Here is a 15424-nt window from a genome sequence, read left to right on the forward strand (position 1 = left end):
GAGTATGAATGCTACTCCGCAAATGAGGAAGTGAAGCCAAGGGAAGAGGGCCTGGATGGACCCGGGGGTCGGACAGGAGGCCCTGGCAGGTGACGACAGCCCAGCCTGGAGGCGTCACAGCCTGGACTCTGCGCTGAGGGACGGGAAGAAAAAAATGCTGCTTCGGAGGAGGGTGGGAACTGTAAGGACAGTTTCATAACCTCTAGGAGGGGACAAGCGAAAAACTGCAAAGCAGATCAGCTGTGAAATCGGGAAGCTCCTCCCACTTTTCAAACAGCTGGCAGGGACACACCCTGGACGTTATGAAATACCTTCGCTTCGTCGTTGATGTCCCAGGTGAAGGAAATGGCATTGTAAGCGATCTCTTCAATGTTGCTGATAGTATTGAAGCTTTCTTTGTAGTCGGCTACAAGAAGCATTGGACGAGAAAAAGAAAGTCACAACTGTTAGTTTCAATGTGAGATCATAGCAAGCAAAGAAATACTCAGTTTTCTGCATTATCCTCCGGACAATTTAAATAAGCATTTTGTTGGGTTGAAAGAAATTCTAAAATAAAGGAGGAAAAAATAATCCCAGGGCTCTTTTTTTTTTTTTTTTTTTTTTTTTTTTAATACAGGCAAGCTTAGATATAGTTAATTCCATTATCATTGGGTCAAAATTAGGAAGTTTAAGTCTAAAAAGTTTAAGCATGGTCTTAAGATCCCAAAACTCCAAAACTGATCTCTGGAAGCAAGATTAGAACTCAGATCTTCTAAGCTGGGTGTAGAGGCACATGCCTATAATCCCAGAAACTGGGAGGCCGAAGCAGGAGGATTTTGGTGTGAATTCAAGGGCAACCTGGGATATGCAGAGTTTGAGACCAGCCTGAGCTAGATTGAAAGACCTTGTCCCAACAAAGAGAGAACTCTGGCTCTTCTGATTCTTACAGAAAAGAGAGCCTGAGAATTTCAGAAGACAGAGAAACAGGAGCCCCAGATGGATGGCCACCTGTGGGTAGATGATGGCGTTGTGTAAGACTGGAAACCGGAAGGGAACAGAGGCTTTGTGGAGCTGAACCCTGGGCATCCACCACTGGATTATTACAGACCACCAGTGAGATCAGCAACCTAGCTCAGGGCGTAGCTGGAGAAGTGGTTTTCCTTTTGCACATTCGGAAATCTCTTTTTTATCATCATCTCTAAAGAGAACCAAGCATCTCCTAAAGACGACATTACCACCCCCCAAAATGTGCAGACGGGGAGGTGTGTCTCGATGGTCGAGTGCTCGCCTAGCAGGTGTGCCATCCCAGGCTCCATGCCCGGCACACACAGCAGAGAAGGGGTAAGAGGAACCACAGGCTGAAAGTGGGACACTCCTACGTTGGCTGGCTAAGGTTCCTGGCTCCAGAGTCACACGGCAAACCACTGCCTGGGCACAGGCCCCGAGAAGGAAGTGAGGACAGAGCCCTGATTCCAGGAGGTGCGGGACACTGCCTGGAACACATCTGCGGCTGGCATCAGAATTCAAATGCTTTCGGCAGGAAGTTCATCAATGCCAAGACTAACTGGGTTTGGGAGGCCGGGCACCGAGCCTCGGAGAGCAAGGGTGGGTTCCGGCCACTCACCAATGTCAATGCACCTCTGCTTGGCCGTGTGCTGGCGGGAGTGCCAGTACTTCCAGTGTCTCAGCTGGTCTTCCCTGCTTTTGTCCTCGGCGAAAACCACCATGATCACGCTCTGGGAACGAGAACGCAGCACAGCGTGAGGAAACCGAGGGGTGAGCAGCTTCCGGGGAAGTCTTTGTTACCAGATCGTACGGTTCAGACTTAAAGCAACACCGTGGGGGACTAGGGAGACAGGCCAGTAGTTCTGACACTTGCTGCTCTCCCAGAGGACCTGAGTTCTGTTCCCGGCACTGAGTTCTGTTCTGGGCCTCTTACAACAGCCTGTAACTCCAGTTCCAAGGGAGCCGATGCCTCCAAGGGCATCTCTATCATGTGCAAACACTCACCGAGACATAGGAATAAAGGTAAATTAATCCTTAAACACAATCCCTGGCACTTTCAGGCCTATATTCAGTTTCAAGAACCTGGAAGTATTAGGAACGAGGGTCCCTGACAGAAGCTTCTCAGAGAGCAGTATCAGGTACAGAACTTACTCGAACTTTGCTGATCGGGTGGTGGACCCCTTCATTGCTGCTCACTTCCTTTAAGGTGACTGGATAGAACTGGCCTTTGTTCAGGTAAGTCATAGTGCTGTCCCCTTGCTTCTGTCGAAGCGACTTGGAGGCTTCTAGGGTATACTCAAAGTTGTTCCTACAGGACAAAGAAGCAACAGGTTTCCAGGCCAGTCTCTTGGAAACTTCTGGTACACCTTAGTCCTGAAGTGCTTCAGTGTGATGTGGTGTATGTGTGTGTGTGTGTCAGGGGGGTTACTGAGACAGAAGACCATCAGCCATCATCCAGCAGACCACACCATGTCAGAAGCAGCACATGTCTCCTTTCTTGATAAACAGGATCCAAACACAAGGCTTAGTGACCATTGGTGACCAGAAAGTCTCAGACAGTGGCTACGAAATACCGATTACAAGTTCTATGTAATGATGTAATGTCAACAACTAGACATTTGGATGCTTGGGCTACAAATGGCATCAGGAACTGGACAGGAGGTGGCGGGAACCTCCCGGGGCTGGCTGCCAATCTGGTCTTTATGGAACAAAGGTTGTAAATGGGCTGAGAGCAGGACACTCGCAGCCATTTGGGAGCACGACACTCGGGCGTTTTTGGAACAAAATACTTGGTCTTTTGGGAGCCCAGCACCCGGTCATTTGGGAGCACAGCACTCTGTCAATTGCCTGCTAGCACTCTCCTGTAGCTTCCGTCTGCAAGTTGTCTCTAGACTGGCACTCCATGACTGCCTATGTCTCCTGCTAATTTACACAACCACTCAGAACCTTCCTAGACCAGATGTCAGCCAAGTACAAAACTTGTTAAATAAAGTTTTATTAGAACACAGCCATACCACTCGCCTATGCCTTATCTGCAGACCCCTGTTCACTGTGACGGCAAAGCCGGCTAGTCACAGAACTAGAGAGGCGATCTAGCTGACAGAGCCTGAAGTGTTCACCATCTGACATGTGACAGCTCTACCCCACACCTAATGTTTGTGAGCTTGTGATCCTTACACCTTGGGACATGCTTATAGAGGAAGTCTAAATCCTGCAAGTTTGTCTGTCTGTCTATCTGTTTAGTGTGTGTGGGAGGTCAGAGGACACCCTGGAGGAGGTCCCCTACTCCCACCCTGCTGCCTCCAGGGACTGAACCAAGATCATCAGGCTCGGTGGCCAGCGCCATTACCCACTGAGCTGTCTCGATGCCCTTGTTTTTTTTGTTTTAAACTGCAAAATATGATGCACTTAGACACATAAAATAAAAAATCCTAAATTTTAAAAACAATCTTGAGGTGTTGATATACTTCTGATGAACCTAGAAAGTGTTCCTATTCCCAGGCTAGGGTACAGTTTTGCTAAGCTAAAAATAAGTGGTCAGGTCAGAAGAGAAAGTTACGTTTGTTTATTTTATCACTAACAAGGATAATCAAGACCTTTGTCCACTTAACTTGCCCCTAAACTGTCAGCTCTATGCACAGTTTTGGGAACAGACGGCCCGGCGATCTACCTTAATCCCCATCTCTCCCTGAGATTCCATCCCACCACACCCCAGAAGGGAGCCAGGGAAGGAAAAAGTACCGACACCAGGAGCCAAGGAGGTGAAACCCAGAGTCCCACATCGAATCACCACAGGGAAAGTTCCCTTCCCCAGGTAAAGCCACAGCTGGCAGAGTCAGAGGAGGGCGAAAGCAGGTCAAAGCCACCTCGGGTTTGTCAGGACCAACGCACCAGAAGGAGAAGTGACCACAGAGGCTGAAAACTCAAACGTCAAGTAAAAAGACAACTATTACCCAGAAACACTGTCAAACACATAGTCCTCTGAATTCATGCCCGGCATCCGAAGACTGAGGTCCGAGGGGAAGAAAACCTGAAATATCAATGGAGTGAGCCACGACCATTTAACTATCATCATGGTTACTAATGACCAAGGCCCGGTATGGGTACAGTGTGTGGCATACGGTAACCCACAACCCTTTTGGGGCTCATTTCAAAATAAGAATTTTATATCTATAAAAAAAATTTAAATTAAGAAAAGTCATAAAAAATAAATATCAGTCTGGTGGTGTGTCTTACACCTTTAATCCCAGCATTTGGGAGGCAAAGGCAGGTGGATCTCTGAGTTCAAGGCCAGCCTGGTCTACAGAGAGAGTTCCAGGACAGTCAGAGCTACACAGACAAATCCTGTTCTGAAAAACCAATACATATATAGATAATAAAAAGTAAATATGTAATTTTATCCACCACTCATGTGAATAGCTACACACACACACACACACACACACACACACACACACACACACACACACTTCACAAAGTGCCTGTGATCCACTCTTCCCTGTCCCTTATCTTTCCCACACATCAAATGTTCAGAGTCTAGAATCTGCAGCCAAAATACAAGGGCCAGGAGTCAAGTGTGCACCAGGGCTGGGCAAGTCTGCTCCCCTTTCCTGGAAAGTGTCAGTTTCTACACCTAAAAGATCCTCAGGGGCCGTAAGACCCGCCTCCAACACCCTACAAGCTCATCTTCTCCCCAAGCGAGGTCTGCGTGGTCGGACCCTTCCAACTCTCTGGAACTCATAGAGTGTCCTGATGACTACCTCCAACCCTGGACTATGCCACAAAACAAGCAGCACCCAGAGAAGATGCGACAGCGCTGCCACACGAGGCTGGCTTTGGGCGCTTTCTCGGGTCTAGGACGAAAGCTGGAGAAACACTCTGAGAACACACTTGTGGTCGGGAGATTATACACAGGCTTCCTTTCTCTGTCCCCAGCAAACCTCTTAGCGGAAACCATAATTGTTAACTCAGCTGCTGGTAAGATTACCCATGTGCCCTTGATGATAATTTTTGGATTTGTCGGTTTAGCTTACAAATTATCCTACGGGCCTTTCTCTTAAAAAAAAAAAAAAAATCTTTTTCTTCCTGATCCACTCATTCCGGGCTAAGTTTCAAGCTTACATAACCAGGAAAAGGTGGAACCCAATACTTAGACAAACACGCTGCCGTCTTAGGAAGATGTTTTTGTCTTTTGTACCTCCTGAACGCCCTCCTTGAAGGTCTCCGAGAAGGTGGAGTCTGGGGTCCTCCGCTGAGCGTTGGGAGGCTGAGTGCCGGAGCTGAACTGGTCAGTGCTGAGGCTGCGGTCGAACACTACCACGCGCTCGGCGGCGGCGGCGGCGGGCTCAGGGTGGTACACGGATGGGGGGATCCCCACGGCAAAGCCGTGCGGCTGGATTTCGGTCTTGATGGAGTGGGGAGGCATGGTTGCTATGGAGACAGTGACTGTTGTATCAGGAGCCGTCAGGTGGCCTCTCTTATCGGCGCCCAGCTGGTTGCCGTGGGGGAGGACAATGTTGAAGGGCATGTTCTTCAGCACTTGCACCCTGTTTTCGCCAGCAGAAATGAGGGGCTGCTCCGGCACATTCGGCATGCTGGTTCTTCAAGAAAGGAGAAAGGCCGTTACGTTTTCAACCTTGGTGCTGATACAGGGCTTTGATGATTTGAAAGGAGCAGGTGCTGGGGCTCCGACCGGGGCTTCCTGTACACTGAGCACATGCTCCAGGTAACCCGTCAACTCTGACGGCCTGGGTTCCCCACAGTAGCTATACACGGGACAGACGCCAGCTAACCAGGAGCTGGAGGAAGGGCCCATTCCCGGTGAAGACCCCACAGCTGGCAGTCAAGCAAAGCCCACAGCAAGAGCACACTTGCTCTGGAGAGACCCAGAGGGCTCCTCCAGTACATGCTAGTCCCAGTGATCCTAACGTAGACCTTCATATTTATCAGAAACCTGAAGCTGTGAGTGCAGATTCCAGAGTGAGACCACTGGGTCCAAACTGTGCCTCAGCTGGAGCAAGCTATTTTGTCTCTCGGGACTCCCATTCTCATCTGTGAGGCGTAAAAACAATGCGTCCTAGCTTGCGTCTCTGTGATAAAACGCTGTGACCAAATGCCACCTGGGGGAGGAAAGGCCTGCAGATCACAGTCCGTCGTCAAGGGACGCCATGGCTGGAACTCAAGGCGACCACAGAAGAACTGCTTACCGGCTTGCTCCCACTGCCTTCCTTATATAACGCAGGTCCACCTGCCTGGGGATGGCACCGCCCACAGTGGGCTGAGCCCTCTGAGATCGATCAGCAATCAAGAAAATGCCCCATAGACAGGCCCACGGGCCAATCTGCTGGGAGCAACCCCTCAGTTGAGATTCCCTCGGCCCAGGTAGGTTTGTCTAGGTTTGTGTTGAGTTGACAAAAACCTAGCCAGCATGGTGGGTGTCTGTCCTCTCACTTGGGGGCTGAGTACGGAGCTCAGCAAACAGCACCACACACAGATGCTCACAAGTGAGCAATGCCAAGCATCACTTTCTAATACCAATGCCATCTGGCTTTCCCAAGGAAAAGTCATTATCATACTTTATCAGTAGATATTTTACACAACGTTAATCGTGGTTTAATACTTAGGTAATATGAATGTTCAGTTTTAAAAATAATCATTTTTGAATATGTGTGTATATGTGTATTTATGTGTGTACATGTACATGTGTATATGTACGTGTATATGTGTGTATACACCTCTGTGTGTGTTCATGTATGTGTGTGTATGTGTATATGTGTGCACACCACTGTGTGCACGTATAGGGGTGTGTGTGTGTGTGTGTGTGTGTGTGTGTGTGTGTGTGTGTGTGTGATATGTACGTGGCAGCCTGCTGAGATCAGAAGTCAATGCTATGGAGCGTTCTCTCCTTCCGCCCCTCTCCCCTGGTTCCGAGGACAGAACTCCAGCTGGCAGGCCCTTTACCCTGAGCTGTCACTCTGGCCCCAATGCGGAGTTGATCACTGGTTTGCCCTGCCTTTCTCCCCCGGTACCGGGGACAGAACCAGAGTCCCGCTGCATGTGCTTGCCAAGTGTTCTTCCACCAAGCTTCCCCCGTCCGTGAAGGTATTTTTAAAGCCTCCTGAAACCTTACAAACTGAAAACGTCAAGGAACAAAACCAAGGCGATTTTATCCATCTCTGAACTGTAAACTCACTCCTGAGGACGGATCCTAAAGAAAATATCAGGAAGCAGAGGCAGGAGGATTGAAAGCTGCAGGCCAACCCAGACAACTTGAGACCCAGTCTCAAAATAAAAGTTTTTACTGTGTCTTTGTCACAGTAAAAGACTAGTCATGGCTGCAAAATTAAGTGCATTCTGAGTTCATTTCCAGACACTCAGCAAAAGTATATCAAACAAAACATGAATTAATCCTAGCGTTAAGGAAGAGAGAAGAACAGCTTCAACGTTAGAGCTGTTGAGGCTGGCAATGAATATATGCTGGCTTCTACCATTTCTCCTTTTATTGAGCTCGAAAAGATTCATAATAAAGAGTAAAAAATAAAATCTATAAATAAGCTGCTCTCCAAAATAATACGTTTTAAATAGCAATATGGAAAATATTTATGAAACAAATTACAAGTAATAAATGCCCACTTCCAAAAACTGTCTGCACCTGTAACCACAGCCACAGTAAAGAAATCATTGTCAGGAGCGTGGGATATGAACCATGATTCCTTAAATCAGCTTCTGTCCCCTCCCCCTGCAAGATGGGATCTGGCTACCATGGCCCAGGCTGGCCTTGAACTCCTGCTTCAGGCTACCTGGGATTACAGGTATATGCTACCTATCCAGCTGTTTTATTTTTTATTACTAATAAAACAAGGGTCGATTTAAAAGCTGTTTTCAGGGCTGGCAAGATGGTTCAGTGGGTAAAGGTGCCTGCCACAAAGTCTAATGACTTGAGTTCAATACCCGGAAGCCACAGACGGCAAGAAGGGACTTCTCTGAAGCTACCTTCTGACTGTCACATGTGCGCCTTGGTGCACACAGACATGTGCATGCACACAAACAAAATAAGTAAGTGTAACATGTATCTTTTAAAAAACGTTTCATGGTCATATGGCTGAGTTGTACTGAATCTACCAAAGTCTTAACCCACAATGCCTTCAGGAGGAGTTTGGATGTCAATTCACTGAGTTTTACTCAGAGGACGACTCCTGAGTCACTGGTATGTAACTTCTCTTTCTGGTTGTTTGTTTCGTTTTGCTTCATTTTCTTTCCTTTTGCAGATCTGGGGACTGAACCCAGGACCTTGCCCACGCTAGGCAAGTGTGCCATCACAGAGCTGCCGGCCAAGCCTTTGTCTGAAGCAAGCTCTCCCAAGATCCAGGCTAGCTAGAACTCCTGAGGCTCCTGCTTCGGCCTCCCACGTGCTGGGACTACAGGTATGCGCCACCACAGCCAGGCGCTTGTCTAGACCCTTCCCCGTCTCATCCCCCTGTGGAGGGTCTCAACACAGATGAACAAACCTTGCAGGTTTTAAAAACTCCCTCTGGGAGAGGAGAGGATGCTCATGTTTTCTAGGAAAGGGAACGCTGCCTAAATAAACAGTAACTTCTCAGAGTAACGGAGGCAAGGTCACAACAGGCTCGAACTCCGAGAGGACGGGTCACTCCACCGTCTCTTCCCCCAGAACCTTCCGGTTTTACCTGGTGGGGCCGCCCCACCTCTTGACGGTGTACACCTGCGTACACGGGCTACTGTACTTACCGTTTGCTGTGTTCTGGATCCTGGTGCTCCCCCTCTGGCTTGGCTGCGGATGCCCGGCGCTCTCTGGGGACCTGAAGCATTAACACCAATGAAAGGGATTTGGTCCTCATGCAGGGGAGAAGCCTTCACCTGAGGGAACAACCTTCGATTTCCCAGCAGGCTCCCTTCTTCACTGGACTCCTGATTGTCTGCTGAGCACCGATCTGCTCCAAAGGAGCTACCAGCCTGGTCACCACGGCAAGAGGTGACAAGCAGACTTGGGGCGCCACAAACGCAGTCTGTCATGCGAGTGAGGATGCCTTTCTTCTTTATTTAAACATTTTTAAAACACGTGTTTTATTTTATGCGCATGAATGTTTTGCCTGTACCTATGTCCATGCACCAAATGAGTGAATGGTGCCCATGGTCAAAAGAGGGCACCAGATGCCCTGGAACTGGACTTAGAGATGGCTGTGAGCCACCATGTGGGTGCTGGGAACTGAACCCAGGTCCTCTGGAAGAGCAGCCAGTGCTACTAACCACTGAACCACCTCTCCAGCCCTGTTCTTCTCCTTTTATAACTCTTCTTTTCTTTGCCCCAAAGCCGAAAAGCAGACAGAGGACACTGGGCACACTGGGACATGAACCCACCTGAGATGTGGCCCAAACAGGTACACAGATGTTGTTGATATGCGGGTGAGATATGGGAGATATTTGCGGTGCAAGAATTCTTTCCTATTTCACCATTAACAACAAAACAAGGGGCCGGCAAGATGGCTCCGTGGTTAAGAGTGCGCAGAGCCCTTGCCCGGGAGTTCGGGTTCCAGCACTCACATCAGGCAATTCACAGCCACCCCAGAACTCCAGCCTCAAGGGATCCAGCTCCCTCTTCTGGCCTCTGTGGGCACCCGCACTCATTTGCAGACATCCCCCCCGCATACATCCCTGTACACACACACACACACACACACACACACACACACACACACACACACGACATGAAACTAAGTGTTGTCTGATTGATTAGCAATCCGTTTTTAAAGCATTGCTAGTGCTTCAGCAATAACAGCGGATGCTCACAATCAAGAAAATCAAATGGCCGTTCCTAAGCATCTGCGGTTGGTCAAGCCTAGGAGACAGCAGACACGGGCCACTCCCCTGCACCAGGGAGGACAGTCTGTGGCAGGAACTGAATAAATACATCCTAGTTCCTGGGCCCGAGAGTCAGAGTGACACACGGGCTGTCCGGCGTGACACAGGTCATCAGTGAGTGGCAGCTGAATTCCCGGGACTCTGTTAAGAACCACGAGGTGGACTGGTGCAAAGACCCACACACAGTACACATCAGAGTGAAGGCTAGTTCAGCTGTCTAGAAGAGACAGGATAAATGGATTCTGATCTCAGAACTGTAAAAATGTGCACTTCCCCCAGCCAGTGCTCAGGCTTTGTGATAGCGGATACAGAAAAGGCGACTGCCCTGACCACCCGGCCGGGGAGAGCCAGGTCAGTCGGCAACAACCCCTTTCCACGGCACCAGGGACCAGGTTTGTTCAAATGTTCAACCTGGGGGGGGAGACGTGGCTACCATATCCTTTTATGGCCACGTCTCCGTCAGCGAGGGCCAGAGCCGCGGTTTAAAAACGCCCTTTGATTCTGGGATCGGGGATGCTCGGCTTTGAACCACAGAAAAGCCCGAGTGCTCATTAAACTATTTATAGTCACTACAGAAGCAGCCAGCCCGACACTCAGCAAATGGCTGTTTTATAGGCTGCTGAGTCAGGTGCGTCTGAGAACGCACACCATCGGGGCTGTAGGGAGCCCGCGACCCACCTTGTAGTAGTCATAGAGCAGGCCCAGGGCGGCGGCACTGTCTTCGTCGCCATTGATGCTCATCATCGCTTTGGTGGCCGCCGTGAGAGGGTTTTCCAGGAAAGACTTCCAGGCCTCATCCTCGCTGGTGTAGGAGCGCCGCTGCGGATAAAGTGCTTCATTCTGAAGAACCAGCACCGGCCTTTTGCTTCGGAGGAAGAAATTCAAAGTTAAATCCACATTTCCCATAGCAAGACAGCTTACAAGCTGTTTAACACACACACAAAAAAAACAAAACTGAACCGACAGTTCTTTGACGTTCCTATAAAATAGGACACACGGCCCTGTGCCAGATGGTAATTACAGGGAAGAGGCTGCTCAGTGGCCTCCCGGCATGGACAAGGTACTGGGTTCCATCTCCTGCTTTGTAACGAATTAAATACCAACACCTGCCGGGCGGTGGCGGCGCACGCCTTTAATCCCACCCAGCACTCGGGAGGCAGAGCCAGGCGGATCTCTGTGAGTTCGAGGCCAGCCTGGGCTACCAAGTGAGTTCCAGGAAAGGCGCAAAGCTTCACAGAGAAACCCTGTCTCGAAAAACCAAAAAAAAAAACAAAAACAAAACAAAACAAAACAAAAAACCCAACACTTTTGAAGGCCCACCCGCAGAAAACTCAAAGTAAACAAAGTGGTGTCCACGCTCCTCTTAAAGGTATTTTTGGAATAAATAAAAACATTCAGAAAACTCAGGTTTGATTTACAAAACACTTTTTCTAAAGGCATATTTTAAATCGCCTCGTGACCTATGAGCTACATCAGTGACCCTAGGAAGTCAAATGAAGACACACTCAGAAGGCACAGCAGACCCGAGGACCCCCGTCAGAGACACTGAGAAGATGTCAAAACCCATACTATCCCCAAGACGACACAGGGCCGTTTACCTATCAGCGGCACACACCGGCACACGCAAGGAATGGGTACTTTTCAAACACAAGCAGGGAGGGCTTATCATGGTGTTACACACACTTCCTCTTCCCCCTGCCAAAGCCCATGACTCCTTCTGAGAAACAGGGACAGGAAGAAGGGACCAAAAGCAAAAGGGACATTTCACTTAATCCTTCAGGGTAGATGAGAAAGTTAGAAGACGCTACTGTTACTAGAAGAAGGAGCCTGGAATGTAGCCAAAGGGGACTATAAATCAATAAAGAAGCATAATTTTCTGGCATGGGAGTGAACTGCTTATCTTAGAGATAAATGCAACCTATAACAAAGGAAGCCATGGAATGGAAATCAGCCTTTTTAGAAAATAGTGGACAAATCTGATTTCAAACATGTTTACATGGACCCGGGGAAGATGGCTCAGTGGGTAGAGGCACTTGTTCCTAAGTCTGCCGGCTTGACGTTCTATCCCTGGGACTGACAGAGCGGAAGGAAAGAACAGAGTCCTGCAAGTTGTCGTCTGCTTTTCACGCGCGCGCGCGCGCACACACACACACACACACACACACACACACACACACACACACACGCACACACACGCTCGCGCGCGCAAATTAATTAATCCATTAAAAACCCTCCTCAGCTGATGCTTCAGCTGGTGAAGGCACCCAAGTGAAATCTCCAAGACCCACATGGCCGAAGGAAAGAGAGGACTTGCCAAAAATTGTCCTCTGACCTCCAAGTGTGTGAATGTGTGTGTGTATAGCACACACTCAAACTCATACAATACCATAACTGAACTGTGAAAAAGAAAATCTTTACTAGGCTTTAGGATTTGATGGCACAGCTCAGGTGTTGGGCATGCGATTTCTCTCCTCAGGGTCCAGGGCTTCCTGGGATTAATCCCCAGTGCTCCCTTCCCCCCAAATAAATAAAATCTTTATTAGTTTTTCACATCGGGCAAGAACTATTTCACATTAACAGTGCAGTTTGTGGGAAAATTCCAGAAAATCAATGGTGACTTTAGTGACGCTTTATAGGAGATTTAATTTAAATGATTCAAGCAAACATTACTGATTCCAAAAACTGGAAATGTCAACAGTCTCAACAACTGTTCAGCTGGTACTATTTAGTAAGTCAACAGAAGGGAGAAGGTGGAACATTGACATTAGCGAGACGAAGCGGTCCTCTTTGTGTGCGCGCAGGGGAGAGAATGGAGGTGTCTGGAACTCCTCTGGGTGATGGCTGTCCTGACAGGCAGAGCGAGCGAGGCTCAGTTCTCATTGCAACACACCAGTGAAATATGTAAATGGCCTAGAGGTGACCCTACCTTTTCTAAAAGTGAGTCTACAAAGTCTGATTATCTTTTCAAGTCATCAACGAAGGTTAGGGCTTGGCATCCACCCAAATCCTTCAAAAACAGACAGAGATTTAGGAAGAAAAAAAAGAGAGAGAGAGAAAGAAAGGAAGAAAGAGGAAAAGAGGAGGACATCTTTGAAAAGGGGAGAAAAAAAACCCAACCACTCCGTCTGCCCTCAGAAGGCAGAGCTGTCTCAGAGTCTACGTCTGGGAACTTGTGCCTGTGAAGATGATTCTAAGGGCTTACATCTGGAGGCAGGCTTATTATTCTGAAATTTAAAAATAGAGAAGACTTATCTCCATAAGTCTCAAGTTTTAACCAAAGAAAGAAAAATACACAAAATGGCATTCCCCAAGCCTTTGTGTCCTGAGTCCAATGGTGGTACGGTACCCTGGTGAGATATCCTGGCAGATTCCCTGGTGTACGGCTGAGCTATTATTAATAGCCTAATAGCTACTTCCAGAAGATTCTGACAGCACTTGGCTCATTCAACAGTCGTAATGCTAGTTTTTCAAGCTTTCCTTCTTCTACCATCCCATCCTACATTGGTACAAGCATCAAAAAATAAATATTTTCCAAGTGGCTTTCTGTCTGCAATCACCCTGAAGGCATTTTATATTACCAAAGTATGCCTCAAGCCAAGAGGTTGGCGCTGGGGACTTTTGCCTTGTCGGCAAGTAGAGAAATAAGCAGACAATTGCAGTCCACTCCTTCATGCCCAGCAAGCTGTTGTTTTGGCCCTGAAGGTTCATGGGTGTTTTCAAATGAGCCTCAGACCTTCAAGAGAGCCCAGCACTCACAGAACTTTTTTTTTTTTCAAGACAAGATTATTCTGTTGCTGATTCTACACACAGCTAAAACCTCCTTCAGAAAACAGGCACCAGAAAAATCCACCCTTCACAAGTAACTACGAAGCCAATTCTCTGCTCCAGATTTAATGAGCTGAAATAGCCGGGCTCCGACTTTCAGGACATCTTTATAAACACAGAAAAGCTGCGAGTAAAACCGAGAACGCTCCGGGACCCCCTCGCCCTGCCAACGTCCGATCACGTCTTAACACCACCCCTGTACGTTTCTCGCTTGTGAAACCCCAGACCCCCAAAAGCCAATCCCGATCCGAAAGAATTCTAAGTCTATCACCCTGCTTGCAGTGTGTCTTCCTCTTGCTACTCCCGACCAGGAGAAACAGTCTTCTGTAATTACCATCGGTGATGCAAGGGCCCGAGAACACCCACAGCCGTTTTCTCACACAGCAGCCGCAGCGAAGGAAACGCGCGGGCAGCGGACGCTTCCACCTTCCCCTAGATCTCTCCTGGCTCCCGCAGCAGCTCGCTCGCTCGGCAGGTGACAGCAGGCTGCCCGGGGTCCACCCGTCCCCACCGAGCCATGCATGGGTGACGGGGCCCCGGAGGCCCTCCGACGGCGAGCCGAGGGCCGGCTGCCCCCCTGCTCGCCCCGCCCCGCCCGGCCTCGAGGCCCCTCGCTCGGAGCCCGCGCCGTCGCGGCGGCAGGTGCGGCGGCCCCCGGGGCCCTGGCCGGACTCGCGCCCGCGCCTCACTCACTTGTCGTACTCCTGTGTCATCGCGCTCGCTCGCTCGCTCGCCGCAGCCGGGCCGCAGAACTGGACTTTCGGGTTGGGACAGTACACCCGATCCGGGGGGGAGGAGGCGGCGGGCGGCGGGCGGCGCGCGGCGGCAGGCGGTGGGTCCGGAGCGGCGGCCCCGACGGGTTGGGTTCGCTTTTCTCGCTCTGAGCCGGCTCGGCGCGGGCAGCGCGCACTGGGCGCTGGGCTCGGCCTCCCATTGGCTGGCGACGCGCCGGCCCGGGGCGGGGCTTCGGGGGCTGGGGGGCGGGGACCTCCGTCTGATTGGTTGGGATTGGCCGGGGTTGGGGGGGCGGAGCCGGGAAGGCCGGGCCGGTAGGGCGGGGGCCACGCGGTGCGCGGCGGCGCTGGGGGAGCTCGCGCGCCGCTGGCCCCGGTGGCGCCGGCTCGTAGTGGCGCCGGCGCCACTGCGAGGCTTCGGCGCGCACCCGCGTGGGCGCGTCTCACCTTCCAGTTCTCGCTCGCGGTCACTTCCCCCGGCTCCAATGGCCTTTCCCCCGGGAGAGATCTTGGGAAGGTTCCGTTCTGTCTCTGCAGCTGTGCAGGTTTGGTCGCGTCCACCCTGTGACAGTCGCCATCTGCACAGCCCCCAGAATAGCCCATTCTCCGGCCAGCGGTCCCTTTTATTGAGCGCCTACGTCGTATCAGGGGCATTTGGGCCACAATAAAGCTTCTTCCCAAGCTCCAGAGGCCCCCACCAGCCTCCCCGGGAGCATCTCTAACTTGCCTCTTCATCCGCTCCGACCTCCCCTTGGGCTTCCTCATCCTCAGCTCCTAGCTGCCTGTGCGCTCTCTCTGGCCAGCTCCAGGTTGGTTTCCACCCTCTTCCTCTTATACTCTCTTTCCTCCGATGGAGCCTTTTCCACAGGTCTGCTTCTTTAACCTCGGCCTGAGGCCTACTACAATTCAGACAGGGTCCTAGACACCGAGGACAGGGCAGAGAGAGAGAGAGACAGAGACAGAGACAGAGACAGAGAGAGCACACAAATTTCCCTGCTTTC

The 15424-nt window shown here is 50.3% G+C and overlaps 1 protein-coding gene across 2 annotated transcripts in view; it reads right to left on the minus strand.

The window, feature by feature from the left end:
* Positions 1 to 14565, minus strand: part of Grhl1 (grainyhead like transcription factor 1) — a 46178-nt gene extending 31613 nt beyond the window's left edge. Inside the window, exons 1-9 of one of the 2 annotated variants that reach the window (XM_076559614.1) lie at positions 14362 to 14391; positions 14024 to 14234; positions 10543 to 10729; positions 8734 to 8804; positions 5183 to 5585; positions 3939 to 4015; positions 2137 to 2293; positions 1604 to 1715; positions 312 to 406 (exon numbers count right to left, since the gene is read on the minus strand). In XM_076559614.1, the coding sequence (XP_076415729.1) occupies positions 312 to 406; positions 1604 to 1715; positions 2137 to 2293; positions 3939 to 4015; positions 5183 to 5585; positions 8734 to 8804; positions 10543 to 10608 (981 nt within the window). In that variant the 5' untranslated portion in view covers positions 10609 to 10729; positions 14024 to 14234; positions 14362 to 14391. Of the gene's footprint in view, positions 1 to 311; positions 407 to 1603; positions 1716 to 2136; positions 2294 to 3938; positions 4016 to 5182; positions 5586 to 8733; positions 8805 to 10542; positions 10730 to 14023; positions 14235 to 14361 lie in introns of both variants that reach the window. The other variant, XM_076559613.1, reaches the window with a different exon arrangement.
* Positions 14566 to 15424: the final 859 nt, after the last annotated feature.

This window comes from Peromyscus maniculatus, chromosome 22, assembly GCF_049852395.1.
Source record: "Peromyscus maniculatus bairdii isolate BWxNUB_F1_BW_parent chromosome 22, HU_Pman_BW_mat_3.1, whole genome shotgun sequence".
NCBI lineage: Eukaryota > Metazoa > Chordata > Mammalia > Rodentia > Cricetidae > Peromyscus > Peromyscus maniculatus.